This window comes from Lemur catta, chromosome 22, assembly GCF_020740605.2.
Source record: "Lemur catta isolate mLemCat1 chromosome 22, mLemCat1.pri, whole genome shotgun sequence".
NCBI classification, from domain to species: domain Eukaryota; kingdom Metazoa; phylum Chordata; class Mammalia; order Primates; family Lemuridae; genus Lemur; species Lemur catta.
In genome coordinates, this window is record NC_059149.1 from 15697622 (window position 1) to 15721791 (window position 24170).

At 44.9% G+C, this 24170-nt stretch overlaps 1 protein-coding gene and 1 long non-coding RNA gene across 3 annotated transcripts in view; one reads left to right on the forward strand and one right to left on the reverse strand.

Annotated features, from left to right (window-relative positions):
- The window catches only part of LOC123626464, a 69750-nt gene extending 55559 nt beyond the window's left edge, over positions 1-14191 (reverse strand). Inside the window, exons 1-3 of one of the 2 annotated variants that reach the window (XR_006730858.1) lie at positions 13673-14191; positions 11389-11560; positions 6045-7134 (exon numbers count right to left, since the gene is read on the reverse strand). This is a non-coding gene — a long non-coding RNA (uncharacterized LOC123626464). Of the gene's footprint in view, positions 1-6044; positions 7135-11388; positions 11561-13672 lie in introns of those variants that run through there. The other variant, XR_006730859.1, reaches the window with a different exon arrangement.
- Positions 14192-14286: 95 nt separating this feature from the next.
- PPP1R3B (protein phosphatase 1 regulatory subunit 3B) lies at positions 14287-23686 on the forward strand. Its single transcript, XM_045535413.1, has 2 exons — positions 14287-14398; positions 20663-23686. The coding sequence occupies exon 2, from the start codon at positions 20688-20690 to the stop codon at positions 21543-21545; it is 858 nt and encodes a 285-aa protein (XP_045391369.1). The 5' UTR covers positions 14287-14398; positions 20663-20687; the 3' UTR covers positions 21546-23686.
- Positions 23687-24170: the final 484 nt, after the last annotated feature.

Consider the following 24170-nt stretch of genomic DNA (forward strand, 5'->3'; position numbering starts at 1 on the left):
ATTCTGGGTTCAGTCCAGCGGTTCCAGTCATCGTGATATTAAAGAATCTAACACGTCCACCTGTAGTGATTTGTTTACAATCACTTCCCGGTCCAATGGTGAGCACCAACATTGCAGAATTTACCCACTCTGCAGCCTCTGCCCTCACAAAGCATCTGGTGTATCTACGCAATCAATAGATCGTATTGAATGAACGAATGAATATAGATCCTCCAAAGACCACAAAAGCACTAGGGACGCTTATCCCAGTGATGGTTTCTCCAGAATCCCTATAACCCTAAACTCATATCTTTCCAGTGATTTTTGGAGCCTTGAAATTACTTGCTTCTGTAACGTATCCTCTTACTCATCAAAATGCCAGATGGCACACATTCATGTTTTAAATTAGAATTAAAGTTAATTTTTGTTTTGGCAAGATGTCTTTGAGGCTGGTATGACCCCCTGGAGAAAATAGTCTGTTTTGAGATCCCAGAAGTACTCAAGGTATGAAAGGTCACTGGGACACAGAAGTCCGAGATGGCAAAGTGTTTCCTCGCTCCTGATCACATCCTCTCCTGACACCCTGTAAGAGTCACTTACTTAACACGCCATATGACACGCGCCAGCCCTGGCTGGGGATGAGAGGGTGGGACCCAGTCACCCAGGAGCCTCCTCTTCCCCACCACAAACCACGGAGCCACGTGTTACACACTTTCTGCTCATCGTAGCATCTGTGCCCCCAGGTGTGACAAAGCCAGAGACGCCAGCAACGTCTAGCTGCCCTGGCCTCCAGGTACTCTCCCACCCCAGACAAGTTGCCCAAAGCGGTTTTGAATAAAGTGAATTCCTTCCGGGGTTTCCTATAAAATTTCCCACTGCCGCTGCATTATAGCAGGCTGTTTGTTCATTTATTTTTTATGCTGTCTCAGGACGCGGGTGTACTGGAAAAGTGTTTGGGGTAGGAGGACGTTTTTCCATGTCTGGCTTCCTCCTGGAAACAGATATTTGGCACGTGTTCATCCATTGTGCAGCCTTTCCCTTCTTTCCCAGCGCAAACCTCCGAAACCTGCCTCCCCCAAGCGTCCCTTCTTCCTCCTGGTCTCCAGCCCGGTGGTTTCCTCCTGCACCTCCCTGGACTTCCTTCCTGCCCCCGGGTAACTTAATCACCCTTTCATTACCACCCTCCTGTGAATGAGGTGGTTGTCCTGGCAGTCAAATTGAATCCAGGGCTGTGTTTGCAAAATCCCCCAAACTTATTCTGCTGGGGCCCCAAGGAAGGCCCTAAAATTCAGTGTAGCAGACTGGGGAGGCAAGACAAGGAACCCCCGAGGCGGGGCTGTCACCCTGTTCCATCTGGCTGCATTGAACTGCAGGCTGGTGTGGGGGCAACAGCCTGGACTTTGGGGTCAGACAGATGTGACTTTGAATCAAGACTCTGCCATTCACTGCTGTGTGATCTTAGGTGAGTTACTTAACTTCTCTGAGTTTGGGTTCCCTTGTTTCCCACTTTGTTCGAGTCGCACCAGCCAGCTCACCAATGACAGAGCCAAGGCCTCACCTGGGCTGCTGACACTGCACAGAGATGCACCTTCTAAGGCTGATGTCCGTTCCCAATGCCCATCTGATAGAGCACGAGGACATCATCTTGGAGACTTGGGCTTGGGTGTCTCCTCACCTGCAGTGACAAGTGAACCCGTTCCCTAAGCAAGCCCTGGACACACCATCTTGCCCCTCCCCTGCTGGTGACTGCCTTATCTGGGGTGGGGGAGGGGAGAGAAACCACATGTCCCCTGGAAGGGGCTCTGAGAGAGGAGAAAGCCTCCACCACGGACGCCTGGTTACCATGCAGGTTCCTAAGTACTTGTGCTCTCGGGTGGTCTTTCCCGAACAAGGAGGCAGGCCGCAGAGCGTCCGGCACCTTCCAGAAGTCGACTTGGTCACGACCAAGGGGCAGACAGAGTAGGGGAATTATTAATTTCTTTCCTCCTTGCTTGGAAATCCAAGGCAGCAGTAACAACAGAAAGCTAGCAAACTGCACGCTAACTGCAACCCGCTACAGATAATATCATGGCTACTGTTTGTATCTGCCCTGTGCCATTTCCTGCCTATTTTCCTTAGCTGTGTGACAGGAGATGTGCCTCAACAGCGTGGCGAGCACGGAAACAGTCTGAGTGTCCCTCTGGCCCTCAGTGTTCCTCCTGGGAATTTTGTGTTCCCAACAGCAGTTGGAAGATGTCCCCTTTCCACTCTGTTCTCTAAGTAGCATTGATGCTGGAAAGAGACTTGCTAGTCTCTCTCCCCTCCCCCAGATAAGACAGTCACCAGCACGAGGGCAGGATGGTGTGTCCAGGGCTTAGAGAACAGGTTCACCTGGTACCAGGTGAGGAACAAATTCATTGTGGGGTCATTACAGGTGAGGAGGAGACACTCAAGTTCAAGTCTCCAAGATGATGTCCTCATGCTCTATTGGACAGGCAGAGGGAATGTACATCTCTGTGGCCGGGCGCAGTGGCTCACACCTGTAATCCGAGCACTCAGGGAGGCTGAGGCGGGAGGATCACTTGAGGTCAGGAGTTCAAGACCAGCCTGAGCAAGAACAAGACCCCATCTCTACTAAAAATAGAAAAAAGTTAGCCAGGCGACTAAAAATGGAAAAAATTACTTGGGCATTCTGGTGCATGCTTGTAGTCCCAGCTACTGGGGAGGCTGAGGCAGTAGGATCACTTGAGCCCAGGAGTTTGAGGTTGCTGTGAGCTAGGATGACTCAGGGTACTCTAGCCTGGGGAGACCAGTGAGACCCTGTTTCAAAAAAAAAAAAAGAAAGAGATGGATCTCTGTGCACTGTCAGCAGCCCAGGTGAGACATCAGCTTTGTCATCGGAGAGCTGGCTGGTGCCACTCAAGCAAAGCAGGAGCTGTGGCCTCCCATGGGGAAAGCCCCAAGCCAGCAGCCACGTTCCCTGCGAGTGGAGGCGTTAATCCTAAAACCAACTCCACCCCTGCCTTCCTGGTATTTGGTTACAAACCAATTCATTTTTTCTTCTTGTTTGTTTGATTACGCTGGTTGGAGTGGGGCTCCTCCCTTCTGCAACCTAAAGAGTTCCTGACTCACCGAAGTACCACATACAAATGTTACGGAATCTGCAGATGCAGGAGGTGACCTTGTCGCCCGAACTTGGACCAGTGTTGGACAAAGGGATGTCAGGTATCGTGAGCCAACTCTTCTCGCTTAGAAAGGAAAAGTTTCTGTTACTAGATCCCATAAAAGTCAAAACTTTGAAGAATTCTGAAGAACTGGCTGGGGGCATGTCTCCTGTGTCCCGGAACTCTTCTACAATGAATACCTTGAGTAATCCATTATAGAAGAATAACGAATTCTTCAGTTGCTCCAAGGTGTTGTGTTAAAGGGGTGTCTCCACTTATTGTTGGAAATTCACTGATCTTTTGATTAGGTGGGCTTGGCTTGCCTTTGGCCATTCCACGGGCTTTGGGCACAAGCGCTCATGGACCTCATCCTCACGGTGAAGACTGACTCACTTGAGCCTGTCAAGAAATCCAGCCCTTCGGTGTCAGCCTGGCGGTGCGTGCAGGGAAACCAGGGGCCTAATGAGGCCCAAGTCAAACAGCATCTGAATCTGTGACTCTACATGAGTGATGATGACTCCTTTCTGGGTGTCAGTGTCCTCATCCGGAAATGGAGGTTGCTAGACGAGAAGACACAATGTTCTTTGAACTCTAATACTCTGTGGCTTGTTGATATGATTTACAAACTAAAGTCTTGACATTTGGAGGAAATTTAAGGAGTAAAGACTTGGTGTGTCAAGCTCTTCCACCTGAGCAAACACTACGCCCACAAAATATAAATTCCCAGTGGCAAGGAATAGGGCCACCCCTGGCGTGGGAGAGGCGGGTTAGAGAAGCCACTGGGAGGGAGATCTCTTTTCTCAGCAGCAAATAACACGATCACTGCCAGATCAGAGGATCGTTAAAATCAAGGTTAAAACGCACAGAGATGCTGAGGCATAAAATAGATGTTTATGTGTGATTTTAGAATCTCATCAAGAAATGAAAATTATCATGGTGGATAAGATATAATAACTACTCTTTGTGAATACTAATCAGTCTCATTGCTATATTTTGTAATGTGGGGAGAAATATGGTAAGAAAACTGAGAAACGTTAGGAAGTAAGGTCATGTACACACAAAAGTCAACTTGGGAGAATATAAAATTCTTTTAGATGCTTCTCCATTGTTTTCTGATCATTAGTACTGCAAAGAGGTGAGAAGTCAGTCTCCTGTTTCTTCTTCCTGCATAACTTGTTTGGGGTGGGGGTAGTTATTTCCTGCCTGGATACTTGCAGCATTTTGTTTTTTTTTTGGTCTTTGTAACTTAAAAATGTTGTCCACATGCATGTAAGGTGTGGGTTTTTAAAAACTGATTTTACCTGGAATTTGTGAGCCCAGTCAGTCAATATACTTGGGTCTCTTTCCAGCTTAGAAAAGTTTTCTTCAATAACATTATTATCGCTTATTTCTATTGGTCTGGTTTCTTTGTTAGTAATACTATCAGTCTTACATTGGATTCCTTTGGATCTTCTTTATCTATCAGTATCTACTTGTTTTCCCTCATCATTTCTAACTCTATGTTCTCTTCCTGTCCATCCTAGAAAACCTCTCAAGGTTAACTACGAGGGATTTTAATTCTTGCTTTTTTTTTTTTTTTTTTTGCCATCCATTCTCGTCTCATCTGTCTTTATATCTTTTCTCCCATCCAGGTACTAACCAGGCCCAACCCTGCTTAGCTTCTGAGATCAGACGAGATCGGGTGCTTTCAGGGTGGTATGGCAGTAGACAATATATCTTTTCCTAACTTTTCATCTGAGTTTTTTCTCTGTGTGTGGTTTTCCATAATTTTTAGACCATGTCTTCTTGTAGTCAAAGATATTTTTAAAATTTTCTTTTCTTTTTTTCTTTTTCTTTTTGAGACAGACTCTCACTCTGTCGCCTGGGCTAGAGGGCAGTGGTGTCATCATAGCTCACAGCAACCTCAAACTCCTGGGTTCAAGCGATCCTCCTGCCTCAGCCTCCAAGTAGCTGGGACTACACGTTCCTATGCCTGGCTAGTTTTTTCTATTTTCTGTAGAGACAAGGTCTTGCTGTTACTCAGGCTGATCTTGAACTCCTGAGCTCAAGCAATCTTCCCACCTCCGCTTCCCGGGGCTCTAGTGAAAGGAGTGGCCTTGCAAAAATAACAGGAAAACACCAAATCCTACAATTTCCCCAGTAACATCTAAAGATCAACCCTGAGCTCTCGCTACTCTCTGCTCTCCGTAGCAAGCAGGCTCCCTGCAGGGACTCTGTTTTTCACAAACAACTGAAAAGAGCCCAAAATGCAAATCTTTCTCTTTACATTTTCCAGAAACTGCTTTTAGAATTTGTTTTACAGCCTCAAGGTGTTCCTGAGACATTCCCAAGGAACAGCAGGGGGACAAACTCCAGGCCTTCCTTTCCTGCCCAAAACCATATCTCAGGGACAAAATTACATCTCCTGTGATAAGCCTGACCACATCTCAGAGATAACCAAGTCTCCTTTCCGAGAACAGATTAAACAAGAAAGGTGGACAACTTGATGTCTTGAAACTGCCTGCTAATTACTCCACAGGCATTTCTGTTTCAACTGATAACAATTGCTATTTTTTTCCCTTTCTCTTTGTCCCCCAAAAATCCGCAAGCCACTTGGCCTCACTGCTGGCATCCCTTCTCTTTCTTTGAGATGCCACGCCTTCTGCTTGCTCTCTTTCCCTCTCTGTCTCTCCTGAGAAGATAAAATAATTTTTTTTTTTACTTTTATATCTTCATCTCTGCATGAGAAATCTCTCTCCAGCTGGCCGTGAGCACCTACTAGGCTTTCCACCCCAACACTAGGATTACAGGTGTGAGCCACCGCACCGACCTAAATTTTCTTTTTTTCTTTTTTCCTGTAGTAAACCTGTCTCAGAGGTCGGCTCACCTACTCTCCATTGAGGGGGTACTTGGCAAACTAGTGATGCCTTTGGAATATTTGCCGTGTGCTTAATAGTTTCCAAATATGTCAGCATGTGAATTGTGTTGCATTCTCATACACTCCAACACTTTCCACTGGAGGAAAAGACAGGTCTTTGTTTTCTAAGGTCTTGGCTCTTTAGCCCCAAAGAAGTGCTGACAGCTCCTTTGTGTTCCAGGAACCTCTAAAGAAATTGCCTCCATACGAGCCTTGGTTTGGGGGTTCTGGGTCCTCTCAGGAAGCGGCCATGACTGTCCAAGGAGGGGACGGAGCCTGGTGTTTCTGTGGGTTGGCAGAAAGATCCAGCCCAGAAAGGGGGTGAATCCCCAGGATCTGTGAGCTGTGGGACTGAAGTTTCTGCAGGTGACAGACACCGACACCCTGCCCAAGTGTGACATTCTAGAAGGGGCTTCACTATGGGGGTGCGTGAACCTCACATCAGGGCTGCTAAGCTGGTGTCACCAAAGCCCACCGTGAGCAGCAGCTCCAGAGGGTGGTGACCACTCGATCTCCACAGAGGCTGCTCTGCAGCAGGGGCAGTGCTGAGTGCAGTGACCACAGAGTCGAAGAACAAAGGGCCTGTCCCCAGTTTTTGTGAGCTGCACACGCCAACTGATACTAAGCTTCTTGCAGTCCTCGGAAAGTGGAGGGCTCAGATCCAGACTTTGTTATATTATATATAACATTCAGAGTAATCAAGAAATGTGCTCTTTTTTGCACGTGGGTTTTGTGAAGCAAGTCATCCCGGTTATACATAAATACCATTGTAGGAAATCCTCAGGTTAACCCCCCCAGGCAGGCATTGGAATCCCCATTTTACAGATCGGGAAACAGAGGCACAAAGTCGGTAGGTAATTTTCCCGAGGTCCACAGCTTCCTACTGTGGCTGAGTCAACATTCTTATCCAGGACCACAAGATGTCCAAGCTCTGAACCACTACAATTCATTGCTTCCAGGATACGAGGGGTACGTGAGCCTTCATCTTCGTCTCCGTCTTCCCAGGAATTTCAGCAGGAAGTTAAGTCAGAAACTTCCTCATATATTTGTAATGTTTCTTTTTCTTATAAACCATCTTTGGGACTGTTCCTAAACATTGATGAATAATGACAATTTCTAAGAAAGGAAAGTGAGAAAGAGAATTACTCATTTGCTAATCTTATGAGAGAGAAATTTCTAGACTTTATAAACTAAGGAGCAATACCAAAAAAAAAAAAAAAAAAGAGGAAGGAAAAAAAAAAGTACGAGCATCAAAATTGAGGAAGAAAGGATAAATCACTATACTTTTCAGACACAAGAAAAATTAAGAGAAGACAAAGGACCCTGCACTGGGGGGACTTTGCATTTGAAGATGACCAAGGAATTAACAGGAGGAAAACAGGACTGGAGCCAACCATCTTTGTTAAGGCTGAATAATCGTTACAGCAATCTCTAAGGTTTAGATGGAAACAATGGCCAAGTTTGCTTTGTGTATTTTACAGCCCTGGCTATGTACCAAGTAAGACTCATACTCACAGTTAGTTATCGGGTTGTTGTTTCTGGTGAACCATAATTTTATAATAAACTTGAGTAGCCTTCATAACAAATGCACTATTGTCCTCTACGTTTTTATTATACGTAGAGAAATAATAACCTCATTAGACGATGGCTGCCCCCCCCCCGCTGCCCTCCAATATGTGTGTTCCCTTGGGCACACAAGCAGGGCAAGGTGCAACAGAGGAATATTCTCAACACATGTGACTTCCACTTTTAACTGCTCACTTCTAACACCAAAACAGCCCATGGCTCTGCGTGGAGAAATTTTTAACATGGATTTCGAGAAGGAAGAATGCCGTCTTTAAGTTTGTAATTCTCTAGAGGGTATCAAATGATGGCGAGGAAAACCATGAAGTCAGTCAGCTTCTGACTTAAGATTTCAAAGAAAAAGAGGAGTGACAGAAAATTAAAGACTGCTGGAAAACATAGTGGTGTTCATTTAGGAATCACTGTACCTAAAAACTTAGTTTGCTTTCCTTCATCCCTCAAGTGAGTCATTGTTTTCTTAATATAAATAGACATCATTGCGTGTTCCTAAGTACACGCCAGGCAGTTTTGTAAATATCAGGATAGAACCAGCTGAAATACAATTGCTTATACAAACCCTGAGTTGCTTGCAGTCTCCAAGTCATTTGACTTCAGAGGCATGCAACAGAAACATCCCAGACCTAAGTTACCAGGCATGCAATGGCCAAGTGGTCGGTCACAATCCTAAAGGCAGCTCAACATATCTTTCTCCTCCCAGAAGTGCATGCCACTTGTCCTGAAATTCTGGATGCAATTTTGCTCTATGTTGCATCATATGTCTATAGAGTTACATGTTTAAATATAATTTATGACCACATTAGTCAAGAACAGAGGGTGAATGAGCAAAGAATATAAATATATACTGGGTTCTGTCTAATGCTTTTGAAGCCTGTGGCAAGGTGGTATTCACCAGTCTCCAGCTTCTCCACCTTCTTGATGGTCAGCCACCACTTAATACCATTTAAGTCAATAATATGTGCTATGAAGTCCCCATTCATAACACAAATTGGCTGTGTACTTCGAGATTCAAAGCTAAAGCAAAAGATAAGGCATGCAGCGATTTTCACCCGAGGAACAGAGTATATGATCCATTAGTAAAAATTCTCATACTTTGCAAGACGAGGAATAATTTGCCCAAAGTCCACACACCAAGACCTTATTAGGATTATTTAACTTAATTTTCCCCAGTATCAGGAATGAAAAATCAATACTAACCTTTCTAAAAACAATTTGGGGCTGGGTGCAGTGGCTCATGCCTGTAATCCTAGCACTTTGGGAGGCCAAAGTGGGAGGATTTCTTGAGCTCAGGAGTTCAAGACCAGCCTGAGCAAGGGCGAGACCCCATCTCTACTAAAAATAGAAAAAATTAGCTAGGCATGGTGGTGAGTGCCTATAGTCACAAGCTACTCGGGAAGCTGAGGCAGGAGGATCACTCCAGCCCAGGAGTTTGAGGTTGCTGTGAGCTATGATGACACCACTGCACTCCAGTCCAGGTAACAGAGAGAGATCTTGTCTCAAAAAAAAAAAACAAAAAAAAAACAACAAACAAACAAAAAAACAATTTGGCAATATGAATCAGGTCTGAAGAATATCTATACTCTGTGGAAAATAGGGCTATAGGAAATAACCAGGTATGTGGATGAAGATATAAATATGAAGATGCTTATTAAAGTATATTTACATTAGAGAAAATTTGGGAAAAAAATCTAAGTGTCCCACAGTAAGAAAATAGTTAAATAAAGTATGGTCTCTTTATATAAAAGAAAATTATGCAGCCATTAAAAAGCATGTGTCAGGCCAGGAGCAGTGGCTTATGCCTATAATTCTAGCATTCTGGGAGGCCAAGGCAAGAGGATCATTTGAGGCCAGGAGTTCAAGACCAGTGTGAGCAAGAACAAGACCCCATCTCTACAAAATATAGGAAAATTAGCCAGGTGTGGTGGCCTGCACCTGTAGTCCCAGCTACCCAGGAGGCTGAAGCAGGAGGATCACTTGAGCCCAGGAGTTTGAGGTTGCTGTGAGCTATGGTGATGCCACTACACTGTAGCTCAGGTGACAGACCAAGACTCTGTCTCATCAAAAAAAAAAAAAAAAGCATATGTCAGAAAAACTATAACACTAATACACTTAAAATGAGCAACAGTCATGAATAAAACTTAAGATATTAACCTATATATGTGTATATATATACACTATGATCCTGATAATATAAGGTTTATACACAAAATAAATACTGAAAGAAAATACAATGAATTACATTGGTAGTTATTACTGGGTATTGGGGATTCTATTTTCATCTTTATATTTTCCTATATTTTCCACAGTGTCTACAATGACCTTGAGTTAGTTTTATACAGCTGACCCGTGAACAACACTGGCCTGGACTACATGGCTCCACTTATACTCGGATTTTCTTCCACCTCTGCCAGCCTTGACACATGACCGACCCCTTCTCTCCTTCCTCCTCCTCAGCCTACTCAAAGTGAAGACGATGACCACGAAGACCTTTAGAGTGATCCACTTCCTCTTAATGAATAGTAAGTCTATTTTCATTCCTTATAATGTTCTTAATCACATTTTCTTTTTGCTAGCTTTCTATATTGGGAGAATACAGTGTCTAATACATATAACATGTAAAATTTGTGTTCATCAACTGTTCCGTGTTTTCAGTAAGGCTTGCAGTCAACAGTAAGCTATTAGTAGTTAAGTCTGGGGGGAGTCAAAAGGTATACAGGGATTTTTTTTTGACTGTGCAGAGGATTGTCACCCCAGCCCCCTAGTTGTTCAAGGTCAACTGTAATCATAAAAAATAATAAACAATACAAATTAAAGAAATTATATAAAACTCATACAAAGCCCTGCACGGAGTATGAAAGTGTGGAATAAAAACAGCTCTACAGTTGCTCAGCTTTTTAAAAGAGTAAATCTCTCTACCAACCTCACCCAGGAACTCAAAAGCCTCAACAGAGAGAAAAAAAAAGCTCTCATGGGCTCTAGAAGATTTGGCGGGTAAACTACTCAAGATCTCATATGCTAAGGACACATTCTCCATACACAGAGGCTTATAGAGTTCTTTTGTGCATATCCATCTGCTTGTCCCCATAAAACATGACCTTGCAAGTCAATGTCAGTTGAATCTGAAAGAGGGGCAGCCGGGCCCCAGGTAACATAATGCGCCAGAACATGTCTGCGGCTCTGACAGGTGCAAACAACTTCACTCGTCTAAATATAAATTGACTTAGGCAGTTTGGAAACAGTCTTTCCCACTTTCTATTCTGATCAAGCAGAAGAATGTTCTCTTCTTTAGTCTGACTTCTGATGCTGGTTATTTTTATTTAGATTAATTCTGCAATAATTTTCATTCTAAGAGAAGCAACATTAAGACTCAAAAAAATAACAATTTCTCTTCCCAAAACTTGCATGAGAACAGGACCACCTAGGTTTGAGCTGTTTTGCACTGAGTTGAGAAAGAGATAAAATATTTGCAGTATTTGAAAGGACTTTCTGGATGAGCAGAAGGCTAATGTTAACACAAATATAAAGGAACATTGTCTAATATTTAAGCCAGAAAGGGGACCTAAGTTTTAATCAGCAGAGTGGCAATTCTTTGGGGAATTTATAGACCTCTGCAGTCTTTGCCAATTTCTGCCATGTTCCCTCCCATCCCCCCTCGACTGTGACTCCTCCTTCCAGTACCCTGCTCAGTGGTCACTCTGGAAGCGTCCTCTGACCTCCCCCATTCCACAGCCACTCCTGTTGCTAAACACACAGAATCTTCCTCTTAACTCCCCAAACACAGAGACTCACCTTCCATATATTTATCCCAAATCATTATTTATTAGCCTATGAGCTTCCTGGGGTAGGATTATATTTCACTCATTTTTCCATTTCCAGCATTCAGGCTAATGGTCGTTACTCAATAATGTGTTGAATGAATGAATGAATGAATAAGAGAGGACTGAAGGAGCCACAGATGAGCCTAAGTGCAAGGAAGAAGACAGCGTTATCACTGATAGCCATGAAAAAAGGACAGTTTATGGAAGAATAATAATTAGTTCTGCTTAGTTACTAGTGTTTTCTGGTTTATGGGAGAGGGTATTAAACAAAATTAAGGCTGAAATCCAATGCCAGGTATTATATAAGGAACGTGGTGTGCATTGACTAAGGGGTTCAAATTTTTCATTTTCACTTTCACCCTTTTTTGCCATAAAATGAGGTGAAGCAAGATGCTGAGGATGGGTCCAGCTCTCAGCTTTTGGGGCTCGGGACTGCTGTGTCTTCTGCTGTGACAATCCACCCCCCCACCCCCACCTCAAGCTAGCACCCCAGCTCTATTCTGATTGCAAAGAAGACTGTGCTCTTTTCAAACTCACAGATGCCACACTCCTACCCACCAAGGCTGTGGTGTGCCACAACTAAGTTTAGCCCCACTCTCGTGGTCTGAAATAGTCACCTAAACCACAGGGGAAATTATTGCCCATGGTTTCCTAGATCTATGTAGGAAAAATGCTTCCAAACCCTAATGCCCTAAAGTTGTATTTACTGTCCTAACTCCTTCCCAGTTTGGTTCAGATCACCCTTTGCCTGCATACATTTTGCAATACCTATTGGCTCTTGGTCTTTGTGCACTCTTTGAGCATGCTCACTACACTTGAGAAAAACTTAGCCAGCACCTGGCTTAAAAATTTCCAACCTACTCATTTAGCTAACAAAAGGGGGTATAAAGTTGGCACAGGGAATACTGCATAGAAATGCTGTTTGCCAACCGCCTACCACCGTATGATTTCCCAGGTGGTCCTTTATCAGATCTGCCCATCTAGGAGAAGGAAGTCTTCATCCTTCAGAGGGGAAAACTGCGCTTGGGAAGCTCTATAGGGCTGAAGGCTTACATGGGATTACTGCAACTAATTAGTATTAAGTCTTGCATTCCTAGTAAAACTCGAAGCTGATCTTACACCCCTTAGAGCAGAAATTCGCAAATGCCACATTCAACATGGTGAATTCTCATAAAGGCAAACGTATCCAGTGTGAAGAACTGGCCTTTCTCTGAGATTATGCCCTTCCTGCATTTTGTTGTTATTGCCCCTAAAGAGTACTTTTAAAAATAAATAAATAAATAAATAAATAAATAAAAGGATGGTAATGGAAGATGGTAGGCTTTGTTTAAATTCAAGGTCTTTACTTGGCACTTTAAAAAGTTGGCAATCCTATATCTATTTTCAATATTCTTTCTATAAGTTTACTGGTCATTAAAACTACAAAGTTGGGAGCCTTATCCCTAACGTGGCTAGCTCTGATCAATTTACATATAAATTGATTTCCTATGGGCGGAGGAACCTCTGATCCAAACTTTACTAAGGTCATTTTCTTCTTTTTTTTTTTTTTTTGGTTTGGGTTTTTTTAAGGTCATCATTCCCTATAGACCTCAAGGTGCACCAGAGTTGTCACAGAGGCCCTGTAGATTTCAGCAGTTATTATAACAGATTCAAGTCAGTTAATATCTCAAATATACCTACCCGAGCAACTCTCAAATTATCTGGGGTACTCAGTGCCATGGGTGTTGGTCCTCGGCCCCAATACCGACTTTATAAAAAGCCCTCTCCCTGTAAGGGGACGCTCTTCTGCAGGGAACTGCCTCTGCCCCCTGGCGCCTGGCCTCGGGCTCCTGATGAAACGGTGACCCACCGCCCCCTTCCCAGACCCTGGCCTCCTGCCTGTCACTCCGGGCGCGCTGCCGATCACGTGGCGGCCCGGTGCGCTCAGGGCCGGGCTGCGCGCCCATTGGCCAGCGGCTCGGGTCCGGGCGCGCCCATTGGCTGCGGGGCGCGTTCACGTGAAGGGGGGTCTGGGATGGGACCCCGCAGCAGGAGAGGTGGACGGAAAGTTAAAGGGGGCAGCGCGGACGCGGGCAGCTGGAGTCCCGGTGACCGGCCGCAGGGAGGAGGAGAGCGGGCCGCTGTCGCCCACGCACGGAGGCGGCCGCCCGCGGGGGTCGCGACCTGAGCCCAGCCCCACTGCCGCCGTCGCGGCCGCTGCCCTGTCCCCTGCGCGGATGCTGCCGCGGCACTTAGGAGCCGCCCCCGGTACGTACCCCCTCGAGCCTCGAGTGCGAGGTGCAGCGCCAGGGACACCTACACTTTCACCGTACGACTCGCAGTGACACGCCGGGGGTGGAGTCCTCTAGGCCGGCTCCAGTGCGCTGTTGCTTCCACGTGGAGAAGACGACCCGGGACCACGGCTGGGATGAGCCGGGCCCGACCCACGTGTGCCACAGGGCTCCCGGGCCCGGCCGCGAGGGGTGGCCCGCGGCTAGGGCTGGGGCTGTTGACACTCTACCCTTGCCCCCGTTTGTCCTGGGCTCAGAGGTGGCACAAGTGTCCAGCCCGGGAGCTGGCACCTCTGGAGAATGTCTCTGGAGTTGGGCGGTAGGGTCTGGAGCACGGGCATCAGTTTCCCCGTAAAACGCGAGGAAACACGCTTGATAGTCTCTCCGGTCGCCGAGGGCGACGGGACATAAGCGACCCCCGGACCCCGGACCCCGGGCCCCGGGCAGAGCCGTCCCGGGCCGGGGGGCGAGGCGGCCGCGCGGGGGTGCTCTTGCCGCGCGCTGTGGCCGGGGTGGCCCCGCCGCCCGCCCGGGCGCCCCGCCCCGGTGCGATATCTTGGGCGGCTCCTCCTCCTCGTCTCCCTCCCCCTGCCGGTCACATCTCCGGGAACCCAGCCCAGACCTTGCCTCCCGGACACCCCGACGCTCACGTAGGCGGTGGCTCTGATGCGGCGAGCGAGCTGGGGCGGGGGCTCCTCCGCGGCCCGGAAGGTGGGTGCACCGCGAGGGCGACCGGGCTCTCGCGGGGAGGGTGGGGGCGGGATGGCGGGGACTGAGGGCACAGGGTCGAGGAGTGACTTGTGGGGTCCTCCAGTCTGGACGCACTGGCCTGCCCCCTTTGGAGCCCAGAGAAAGTGGTGTGGAGGGGACAGTAGCTGTAGAAGACAAGTGAAGACCTAGAACAACACACTAGAAGACTGGGGGCCCGTCGTGCTATTGTTTTCTTAAGAAGAGGCGTCAACAAAGGAAAGACTGGACTTGGGAACTCCGAGAATTGTTGGAGTTGTTGGAAGGTGTCCTTGGAAGGTGTCGGAGCCCAGGCTCCGGGGAGACCCAAGGTCCCGCAGAGGAGAGAGTTAGGGCTTTGGGCTGGAGGAACAGGAGAAGAGAAAACGGTGCATTCGGCGAGTTGTCCAGGAGCCAAGGCTAAAGTGAAGACAGTTGGAGGACTTACCGCAGAAGTAAAATTGGGGTATTCAGGGAAAAGTTAGTGGGAAGAGAAGCGCCACCAGGAATTGCTAGCAAGGTAGAGTGTCAGGAGAAACCCCAGGCCCAGAGCAGTCGAGTGACTTGCCCCAGTGGCACAGCTAGGTGCACCCCTTCTTAGGCCAATGGTGTGTTTTTAGATGGCAGGGGCTGTGCCATTTTAACTTATCTCTTTCCTAGCACATGCAGCCTCATTCACAAATATTTATCTCAGCGATGCTTTGGATGAAGGGGACAGGCTCAAGGGGTATAAGTAACTTTTAAGACTGTTGAATAAAGGCCCCAGGGTCTGAGTACAAAGGAAAAAGAGGGAGATAGCTGAGTTTAAAAAAAAATTCTAACCTGGTTGTATATGCTTGCCTAATGCACTTTGGCAGTTTTCAGCATTCCTTGTGGGCTGTGCCTGCGTCTGATTTTTCTGTTTTTTCTTATCATAAAAAAAAAAAAAAAAAGGCAAAAAGGAGAGAGGAGAGAATGGAGGAGAAAATGTCTTGGCCCCAATACAAAAAAGATTTGCTTTCTGCAAAAGGCACAGCCAGAAAGTCAGTAGCTCAGCTGCCTGAAACTGTGAAGGTCATGGGGTTATTTCTGTACGAGTCTGTAGTTTTCACAAGAACAATCACCATGGGTGCCTAATCTCGGCCAGCTTGAGAAGCTGGGTTACTTGTCAATAGTGGAACAGAGAAAGCATTTATGCAAAACCCTCCATATGCTCTCCAGTTCTCCTGGTGTGTTAGAGTTTGCCCTGTTTTAGCCTTGACCGTGAATGCTGAAATCCACCCTCAGGCATGGCCCTGTCCCTCATCAGGGAAAACTGATCTCTGATCTCTGCAGCATCTGTATGGGAGCAAAGTCTTTGAGAATTCATGGTGGCCCAGGGACCAGCACTCCTGTGCTCATGTTCCCATCTTGCAGCTAGTATCCAAATCCTATGTCCTGCTTTGCTGGTTCAAACTTGGGTCTGTATCTTCTGGTTCTTTTTTTCCCCCTGACCAACCTTGGTGACACATATTCTTCCTGGCCTGGAGTAGCTGCCACAGAGTCTGTTAGGAGAGGGGGCCTGAGGTGCAGCCTGGCACATCCTGTGTTGGAACTGATCATTTTCATGTCGTTTGCAAATGAAGCACCTGTCCAGGTGCCTTCCTTCCAGGGACTGAAGAAAGTATTACTTTGTACGTGTCAGTTGCTAGGAGCACCTCTAGGTGGTCATCATGCCTGTCATAGTCTGTTGGATTCCTGGGCAGGTCAGGAATGCCGGCAGCAAACCAGCTCTTTGGGGCACTGATTCTTAGAGAAAAATCATGTTAATAAAAGCTGGAATCTACCTGTGAGGATAGGCAAGGCGGCTGACAGACAAGTCAGATCCCAGATTGAGGTGACAGGGGTTAATGTCCTCACCTGCAGTTAATGTCCTCACACACAAAAAGTAAAGGGACTCTTGCGCAGTGCCCCAGGGGCAGTAGCCCTGGTGGTAATTCTTGGGCCATCATAACCTTACTTTTGCCTCTCATGGAAGAATCTTGCAAAAACAGTTTGGCTCACGGAAGCACCAGTGGAACTGTTTGATTAGCTCTGGCTCTGACTACAGCCTCACCTCCCCAACCCTGGTTCCACATGTTCTTACAGCTTGGTGATAAAAGGGACCTCAGGACAAATTTACACCACTAGGTCCAAACAGGGAAACTTTACCAGGGTCTTCATCTAAGTCTCCTTAACCTGTAGGATTAGAACTGGGCAGAGTGGCTTTAGCCAACTGCAAGTGTGCAGACTCTTTCATTGATCCCTTTACTGTGGAATTCTGCTTCCAAAGTATCTTGAGAGTTTACTTCTTCTAGCATGTATGAGGTTGAAGGTGCACAGAGAACTTGGAGTTGACCTTATGCTGACTCAGGCCAGGGGGAAGTGGTGGAGGAGGAAACACTCACCGCCCCCCCCACAACCCTCCCCCACAGTTGACACCCAGGATTTTAAGGATGGACAGAGTCAGGGGCCCTGGGTGCAAGACCTGAGCTGTCATTTGGCTTTCATACATATTTTTTTTCTTTCTTTTTCACTCACTCACCCTCCCATACATATTTAAAACAAGACAAAACAAAACAAAAACTACCTGTGTTAAAGTTAGAGTTGAAGGTATAAATCTAATACATTCCAACATAAAGTTTTGCAATTGGCAAGAAGAACTAAAATTCAAGTAATTTCTACATACAGGATTTTTTTTTACATTGAGCCCATTAGTGAACGCATTAATCCTATGTAAAGCCATTGTGCCTGATTCAGTCAGAACTTTTCCTTTCCAGAACAATTGCATGGGTGTAAGAGCAGAAAATAGAAAGCAAATTTGCCCTTAAAATTTTTGCTAGATTGACTTTTTCAGAGGGGAAACAGTAAGACAAATATCCTTTAAAATGAATGTTGAAGTACTTGCATTATGGCCATGAGTTATTCTGTTTTATTTGACTCTGAATTTGTGTGTTTCTCTGACTGGTCGTCTGTAAGAGCTTCTTGCATCCTAGGGAGGTGCTGTACTTTCAGAAAAACAGGATCAAACCTGAAATATCTCTGTCCTTTCACATGTTTTTCTTTTTATATTTGGTTAATCAAAATCAGAAGTTGAAAATGAGAGATTATTTATTGGACCAAACCAGTGGTCCCAGCTTTTGAGTTTGTCACTTCTCAGGGGCTTCCTAAGAGTGAGCACCAGGACACACCTATACCTTTGCCATAAGGAGGGGAGACAGATTTAGGAACTAATCCTGATCCTATGTTCTTTTTGTCACTGACTTCAGTTTAGCCCACTGAAACTGTTGAATCAAAATATAAATTTGCTATGGTAATTAGAATGATAAAATGTGCTTGGCTTTAGTGAGGCAGCAGTGTTGGGGTAAGTTTTTAGAAAATCTTAAAATATTTGAGGGTTTTTTTAAATTCATTTTTTTCTGATTATAGAAGCCATATTATTTTAGAAGACATAAGAAAATACAAACCAAGAAAACAGAAATCCCATCACCTAGATATTCTGACAGTTTTAACTATATCTCTAGTCCTTTTTCTGTGCATCTACGTAATACATTGGATCCTTAAACAATGTGAGGGTCGGGGGCGCTGACCCCCACAAAGTTGAAAATCCACATATTACTTTCAACTCTCCAAAAACTTAACTACTAATTGACCAAAAGCCTTACCAATAACATAAACAGTGTCTTAACACATATTCCATAGGTTTTATGTATTATATACTGTGTTCTTACAATGCAATAAGCTAGAAGGAAGAAAATGTCATTAAGAAAATTATAAGGAAGAGAAAATATATTTACTATTCATTAAGTGGAAGTGGATCATCCTAAAGGTCGTCACCCTCATTGTCATCAAGTTGAGTAGGCTGAGGAAGAGGAGGGTTTGGTCTTGCTGTGTCAGGGGTGGCAGAGGCAGAAGAAAATCCAAGTGTAAGAAGACCCACAAAGTTCAAACCTATGTTGTTCAAGGGTCAACTGTATTTCTTCCCCACAAATCTGGTCTCTATGTACAATTTTCTGTATTTTTTCACATTAATAATCTATTATACAATGTTTCCATGTCTTTTAAATCTTTTCCCAAATAATGGTTTTAATGATTGAATGCATGTTAAATTACAGTGCATTGAAAACTTTAGTACATTCAACTCCATGCATTTTTAATTATTTACTTAGGATAAACGCCTGTATGTGACATTAGAACAAAAAGTGATAAGAACATTTAGAAAGGTTGTGCTAATTTAGACCAATAAAAGTATTTGTATTCTCTTTTAAATTTTTTTCCTAATTCTTTTTTTAGTTTTAAAAAACATCTTGCTAATCTTCTCTGTGTTATTCCAGTTGTAGTATATGTGCTGCTGAAGTGAGCACATTTTTCCTAATTCAATAAGTAAAATCAGGTGTTGTTTCTAATCTAAATTTCTTAAATTAATTATAAGGTTGGACATTTATGGATCACTTGTAAATTTCTTTTGTGAATTTTCTATTCATGTTCTTTGCTCATTTTTCTATGTGGAATATTTGACTTTGGTATTGCTTTGTAAGAACACTTTATATATTAAGGTATTAACTCATTGCTGCTATGTTTTTTGTAAAATATTTTCCCGGTTTGTCTTGAATCTTTTTGGTTTTACTTACTTTTTTCATTTATAGCAAAATGTAGTTTCATGTACACAAATTTAACCTCTTTTAGCTTGATTCTATTTGTTTTTTATTCTTACAGAGGCTATTTTCACCTGTAGAAAAGACAAATATTCACCTCTGTGAAAGATTTAAAAAATACTAAATTGCTGGTTCTTTTTAAAAGAAAGATATTGTGGAATATAAAAACCTGCTTTGATGAAAGCAGGTGCTTTCTGTCTGTCTTCACTAGTGAAGCCCAGCGTTTAGCACAATGCCTGGCATATAATAAACACTGAATCAATATTTGTGGGATGAATTCGTTTCTTTTTATCACATTAAAGCAGTATCTACCATGAAGGCCACAATGAGCTGTCACCTCACACCTGTTAGAATGGCTATAATCAAAAAGACAAAAGAAAACAAGTGTTGGCAAGGGTGTGGAGAAAAGGGAGCCCTTGTATACTGTTAGTGGGAATGTAACTTAGTACAGCCATTATGGAAAACAGTACGGAGGTTCCCCCCAAAATTAAAAATAGAACCATCATATGACCCAGCAATCTCACTACTGGGTATATATCCAAAGAAAATGAAACCAGTATGTTGAAGAGATGTCTGCACTCCCATATTGAGTGCAGTATCATTCACAATAGCCAAGATACGGAATCAACCTCAGTGCCTATCAACAGATGAATGGATAAGGAAAATGTACCATATCTACACAGAGGAATACTATTCAGCCGTATAAAAGAAAAAAATCCTATCATTTGGGACAACATGGATGAACCTAGAGTACATTATGTTATGCATTATTAGCCAGGCACACAAAGACAAATACCGCATGATCTCACAGGTGCAATCTAAAAAAGTCAAACTCATAGAAACAGAGAGGAGAAAGGTGGTGGCGAGGGGCTGGGGGGTGGGGGCGAGGGAGGACTGGGGAGATGTTGGTAAAAGGACACAACATTTCAGTTAGAAAAGAGGAATAAGTTCAAGAGATCTATTGTACAATACGATGACTATAGTTAATAATGTATTCTTCAAAGTTGCTAAAAGAGTGGATTTTAAGTGTTCTGTGCACACACAAAAAATATGTGAGGTAATACATATTAAATAGCTTAATTTAGCCCTTCCACAGTGTATGCATATATCAGAACATCATGTTGTACACCATAAATATATATATAGTTTTTACTTGCCAATTAATAAATAAATATCAGTATTTGCCAAAGTGTATTCCTCAGGGTGGCTGTTTGTGGAAGATACTCCAGAAAAAAAAGGGTTCTTTAGGCAAGTAAGTTCGAGAAATTCTGCAAACAATATGCACTTTCCATTATCCTCTGTGGCCCATTAGCAGACCGAAAGCTCCAAGAAATCCTGACCCACAATCCTGTGAACTTGGTGTTAAAACTAGCGGGTTTCATGCTCTTTTGTTTGTTTTAACCTTGAACATCACCCCTGCGACTTAATCTTCCCTGAAGCCAGTGTTGTGCTGGATGGCGCTGGAGTTAATATTGAACTGTAGCCACGTGGGCGGGATGAAAGGAAACATTGTTCGCCAGTCCCTGCTAGAATGTTGGGTTTACACATCTATCTGATCTCTTTGCTATTTTTTCTCTTTCTTTTCCTCTTTTGCCAGGGTTCTAGCCTATTCATCTAACCCAATGATGGCTGTGGACATAGAATACAGATACAACTGCATGGCCCCTTCCTTGCGCCGAGAGAGGTTTGCCTTCAAGATCTCGCCAAAGCCGAGCAAACCCCTGAGACCTTGTATTCAGCTGGGCAGCAAGAATGAAGCCAGTGGAATGGTGGCCCCAGCTGTCCAGGAGAAAAAGGTGAAGAAGCGGGTGTCCTTCGCAGACAACCAAGGACTGGCCCTGACAATGGTCAAAGTGTTCTCCGAATTCGATGACCCGTTAGATATCCCATTTAACATCACCGAGCTCCTAGACAACATCGTGAGCCTGACGACAGCAGAGAGCGAGAGCTTTGTTCTGGACTTTTCCCAGCCAGCCGCAGACTACTTAGACTTCAGAAATCGCCTCCAGGCCGACCACGTGTGCCTTGAGAACTGCGTGCTGAAGGACAGGGCCCTGGCGGGCACCGTGAAGGTTCAGAACCTTGCCTTCGAGAAGAGCGTGAAAATAAGGATGACGTTTGACACCTGGAAAAGCTTCACAGACTTCCCTTGTCAGTACGTGAAGGACACTTACGCTGGTTCGGACAGGGACACGTTCTCCTTTGACATTAGCTTACCCGAGAAGATTCAGTCCTACGAAAGGATGGAGTTCGCCGTGTGCTACGAGTGCAACGGCCAGACGCACTGGGACAGCAACAGAGGCAAGAACTACAGGATCATCCGGGCGGAGCTGAAATCCACTCAGGGCACGGCCGAGCCACACAACGGACCAGATTTGGGGATATCCTTCGACCAGTTTGGAAGCCCTCGGTGCTCCTACGGTCTGTTTCCAGAGTGGCCTAGTTACTTAGGATACGAAAAGCTAGGGCCCTATTACTAGAGACTGCAGGTGACAGCGTGGCAGAGCTGCTGCAGGCAAGCCTGGCCCCACTCGCCGAGGGACGGAGATGGGAGCCAAGAGAAGGGTAAAGCGGAACTGCCATCAGGCACAGTTTTGGAAAAGGAAGGATCCTGTTCACTTTTTTCTTAAACCAGCAAATCCAGCCGGGTTCAGATTGCAGAACCGGTTTCGCGCTCGGAGCAGAGGTAGTGTGTGCTGGTCCGCTTTGGCACCGTGGCAGCCAGGAGGGTGTGAGCAGGATGGTGCCAGAAAGAGTGTGGATGGGGACCAAGCCTGCGCCAGCGCCCGTGAGGCTAGAGGGGCCTGATCTCTCCTGTCCCGTCGGATGTGGAACGTCAGTCACCCAGACGTCGCTGAGCCCCCAGCCACCTCCCAGCAGACCCTCACCATCCATCTTTGAGTGTCTTCCAACCACCAGGCCTTTCCGGCACGTTGCTGCTGTTCCACGTTGCACCTACTTTGCATTTCATCTCTGTGCTGTGTGACACGCTGACCCAATGTCACACATTTCTAACGCAGCTACAGAAGAGAGATGGGATCTGCTCCTTTTGTTTTTTGCAAGTTCATTTTTTTGCATTTTATTTTCTTCCATGGTTCATCCAATGTTCGGGAAAAGATAATAAGGGCAAATTAGCTTGTGACTGAGACAGGCATTTCCTCTCCCCTCTTCCTGACCCACGTCTGTATGCCAGCAGAGTGCAACACGCCAGTTATCCAAAGCCACTGGCTCCTGTGCAGTGTCACAGATTGCAGGGTTATGACAAGGTAGGACAGCCATGAGTGGGACACTTTGAGCTTTTTCTCTTGGCTTTTGGGGGAGCTTTCTAAGTGCTCACTTTTACCCTGAGTCAGCAGAAGGCTCAGTTACAAGACTGAACTTGCTTGGCTGGTTTGCGAGTGTCTCATTCTTCACAAAAGAATTTTAGGTCTCCTTTCCTGGAGCGTCATCATTGATGCTGTGTTTAGGACATTCGATTTGCAGATCCAATGTGTCTGCAAAGCCTTCGGAAAATGTTTGGTTTTATTTTGACTGTGATTTACAATATCCAGGACATTTTACAAGGACCCAGGGACATTGATTTGGGTGTTCTTATTTATGGTATGTGAGTGTGTAAAGGGATAGGGGAGAAAAACCTCACCACGTTCTTATGTTATTTTAAATGTTTGCCAACTCTGAAATATCAGAGGTTAATTGTTGTTAACCATATTGGACTAGAGTGTGTTGGTTAATGTTATTGTAAAAGAGACTGTTGGGACATTCGTTGTCGGATGGGGTCCCCAAAAACCTGTGATTTTCCTTGAGCAAGATTGGTTTTTACTTAGGGGTGTTTTAAAAATTTTTTTACATACATATTTGTAGAAAGTTGGGGTTTTTTTCTGTTTGTTTTTGGAGTTTGGTTAAATGACTTTTATTTTGTTTTTTGCCTGATCTTACTAAAGTGAGAGTTTTGCTAAGACAAGCAGAAAGAGGAGTGTACAGTTGCCTAGATTTGGAGGCACAGCTATTGGGCTTAAATTTTCTAGATTAATCGAAAAAGACCTGGTTTGTGGCTTTGTATACCACTGTCAGGCAAGCATTGAGTGCCTTGGCTCCTAGAGTTTTGTGGTTGGGTTTGGGGTTTTTTTTTCAGTTTTGAACTTTAAAATGTTTTGACTTTTTAAAAATGCTCTTAGGCGGTGTTTGATGTAATCCTTGTTCCTAAAACTGGCTGTTACTAGTCTGCAATCTAGTGCTTAGTTTTTTGTGCCTCTTCCAGGTGGGTGGCATTCTGAGATTACATGATAATATAATTTTGGGAGAAATCACATTTGTATCTTATGCTGAAATTGGGCAGAACTGTGTTTTATCTAAGCATACCATATATCAAGTATATAGACAGTACTTTAAATATTATAAATTTGGTGATCAGAACTATTAGGATAAATCTAACTCAAATGGAAGCAAAACTGATTTCATGTAGGCCAAGAATTTTATTTTGTGTTGAGAAGTGCCCCTCACCCCCCATGCAGGAAAGGTACAAAGTGCACTGTCATTTACATATTACGACTAAGGATCATTCTATGTTCATAAGAAAAAGGCCTCAAGTGACCCAAGAATAAAGTCTGTTTAGTTTTGTGTACTAATGATCTTAACACATTCCCCACGTCAACATTTGAAATATGGTAATTCAGTGATAAGTATCTCTTCTAAAACAGCCCTAAACCTTCCCACCTCCCACCCTTCTTTCTCTCAGCTCACCCCAGCTTTATTGCCAGGGGCACAGGTTGCAAGCCCCCAGCCAGCACACCTGGGACGCTCACCCCACCACACAGTTCAGAGACAAGTCCTCACCTGCTTGCAAAGACCCTTCTTCTCCATACAAGAATCTGCTTGCCTGACTCCCCCATCGGGGCTGTCATTCAGTCGGGGGGAGGAGACTGTCTTCTAGCTGCCTTCTGTTTACCACTTACCCCCCTCCCACCCCCAATACAACCTTTCTCTTTTGGCCCAGTTCCTTCCCATGGTATTCTCAGATGGCCTCAGGAACCACCTGATGGATTCTCTCGTTCTTCCATAGCCACCATCAGTAGATAGGCCTACACACTTAGGAGGGTGACAGCTTT

Bases quoted from the DNA above. Each gene is read 5' to 3' on its own strand.
- PPP1R3B (XM_045535413.1), top strand. From the start codon at position 20,688: ATGATGGCTGTGGACATAGAATACAGATACAACTGCATGGCCCCTTCC.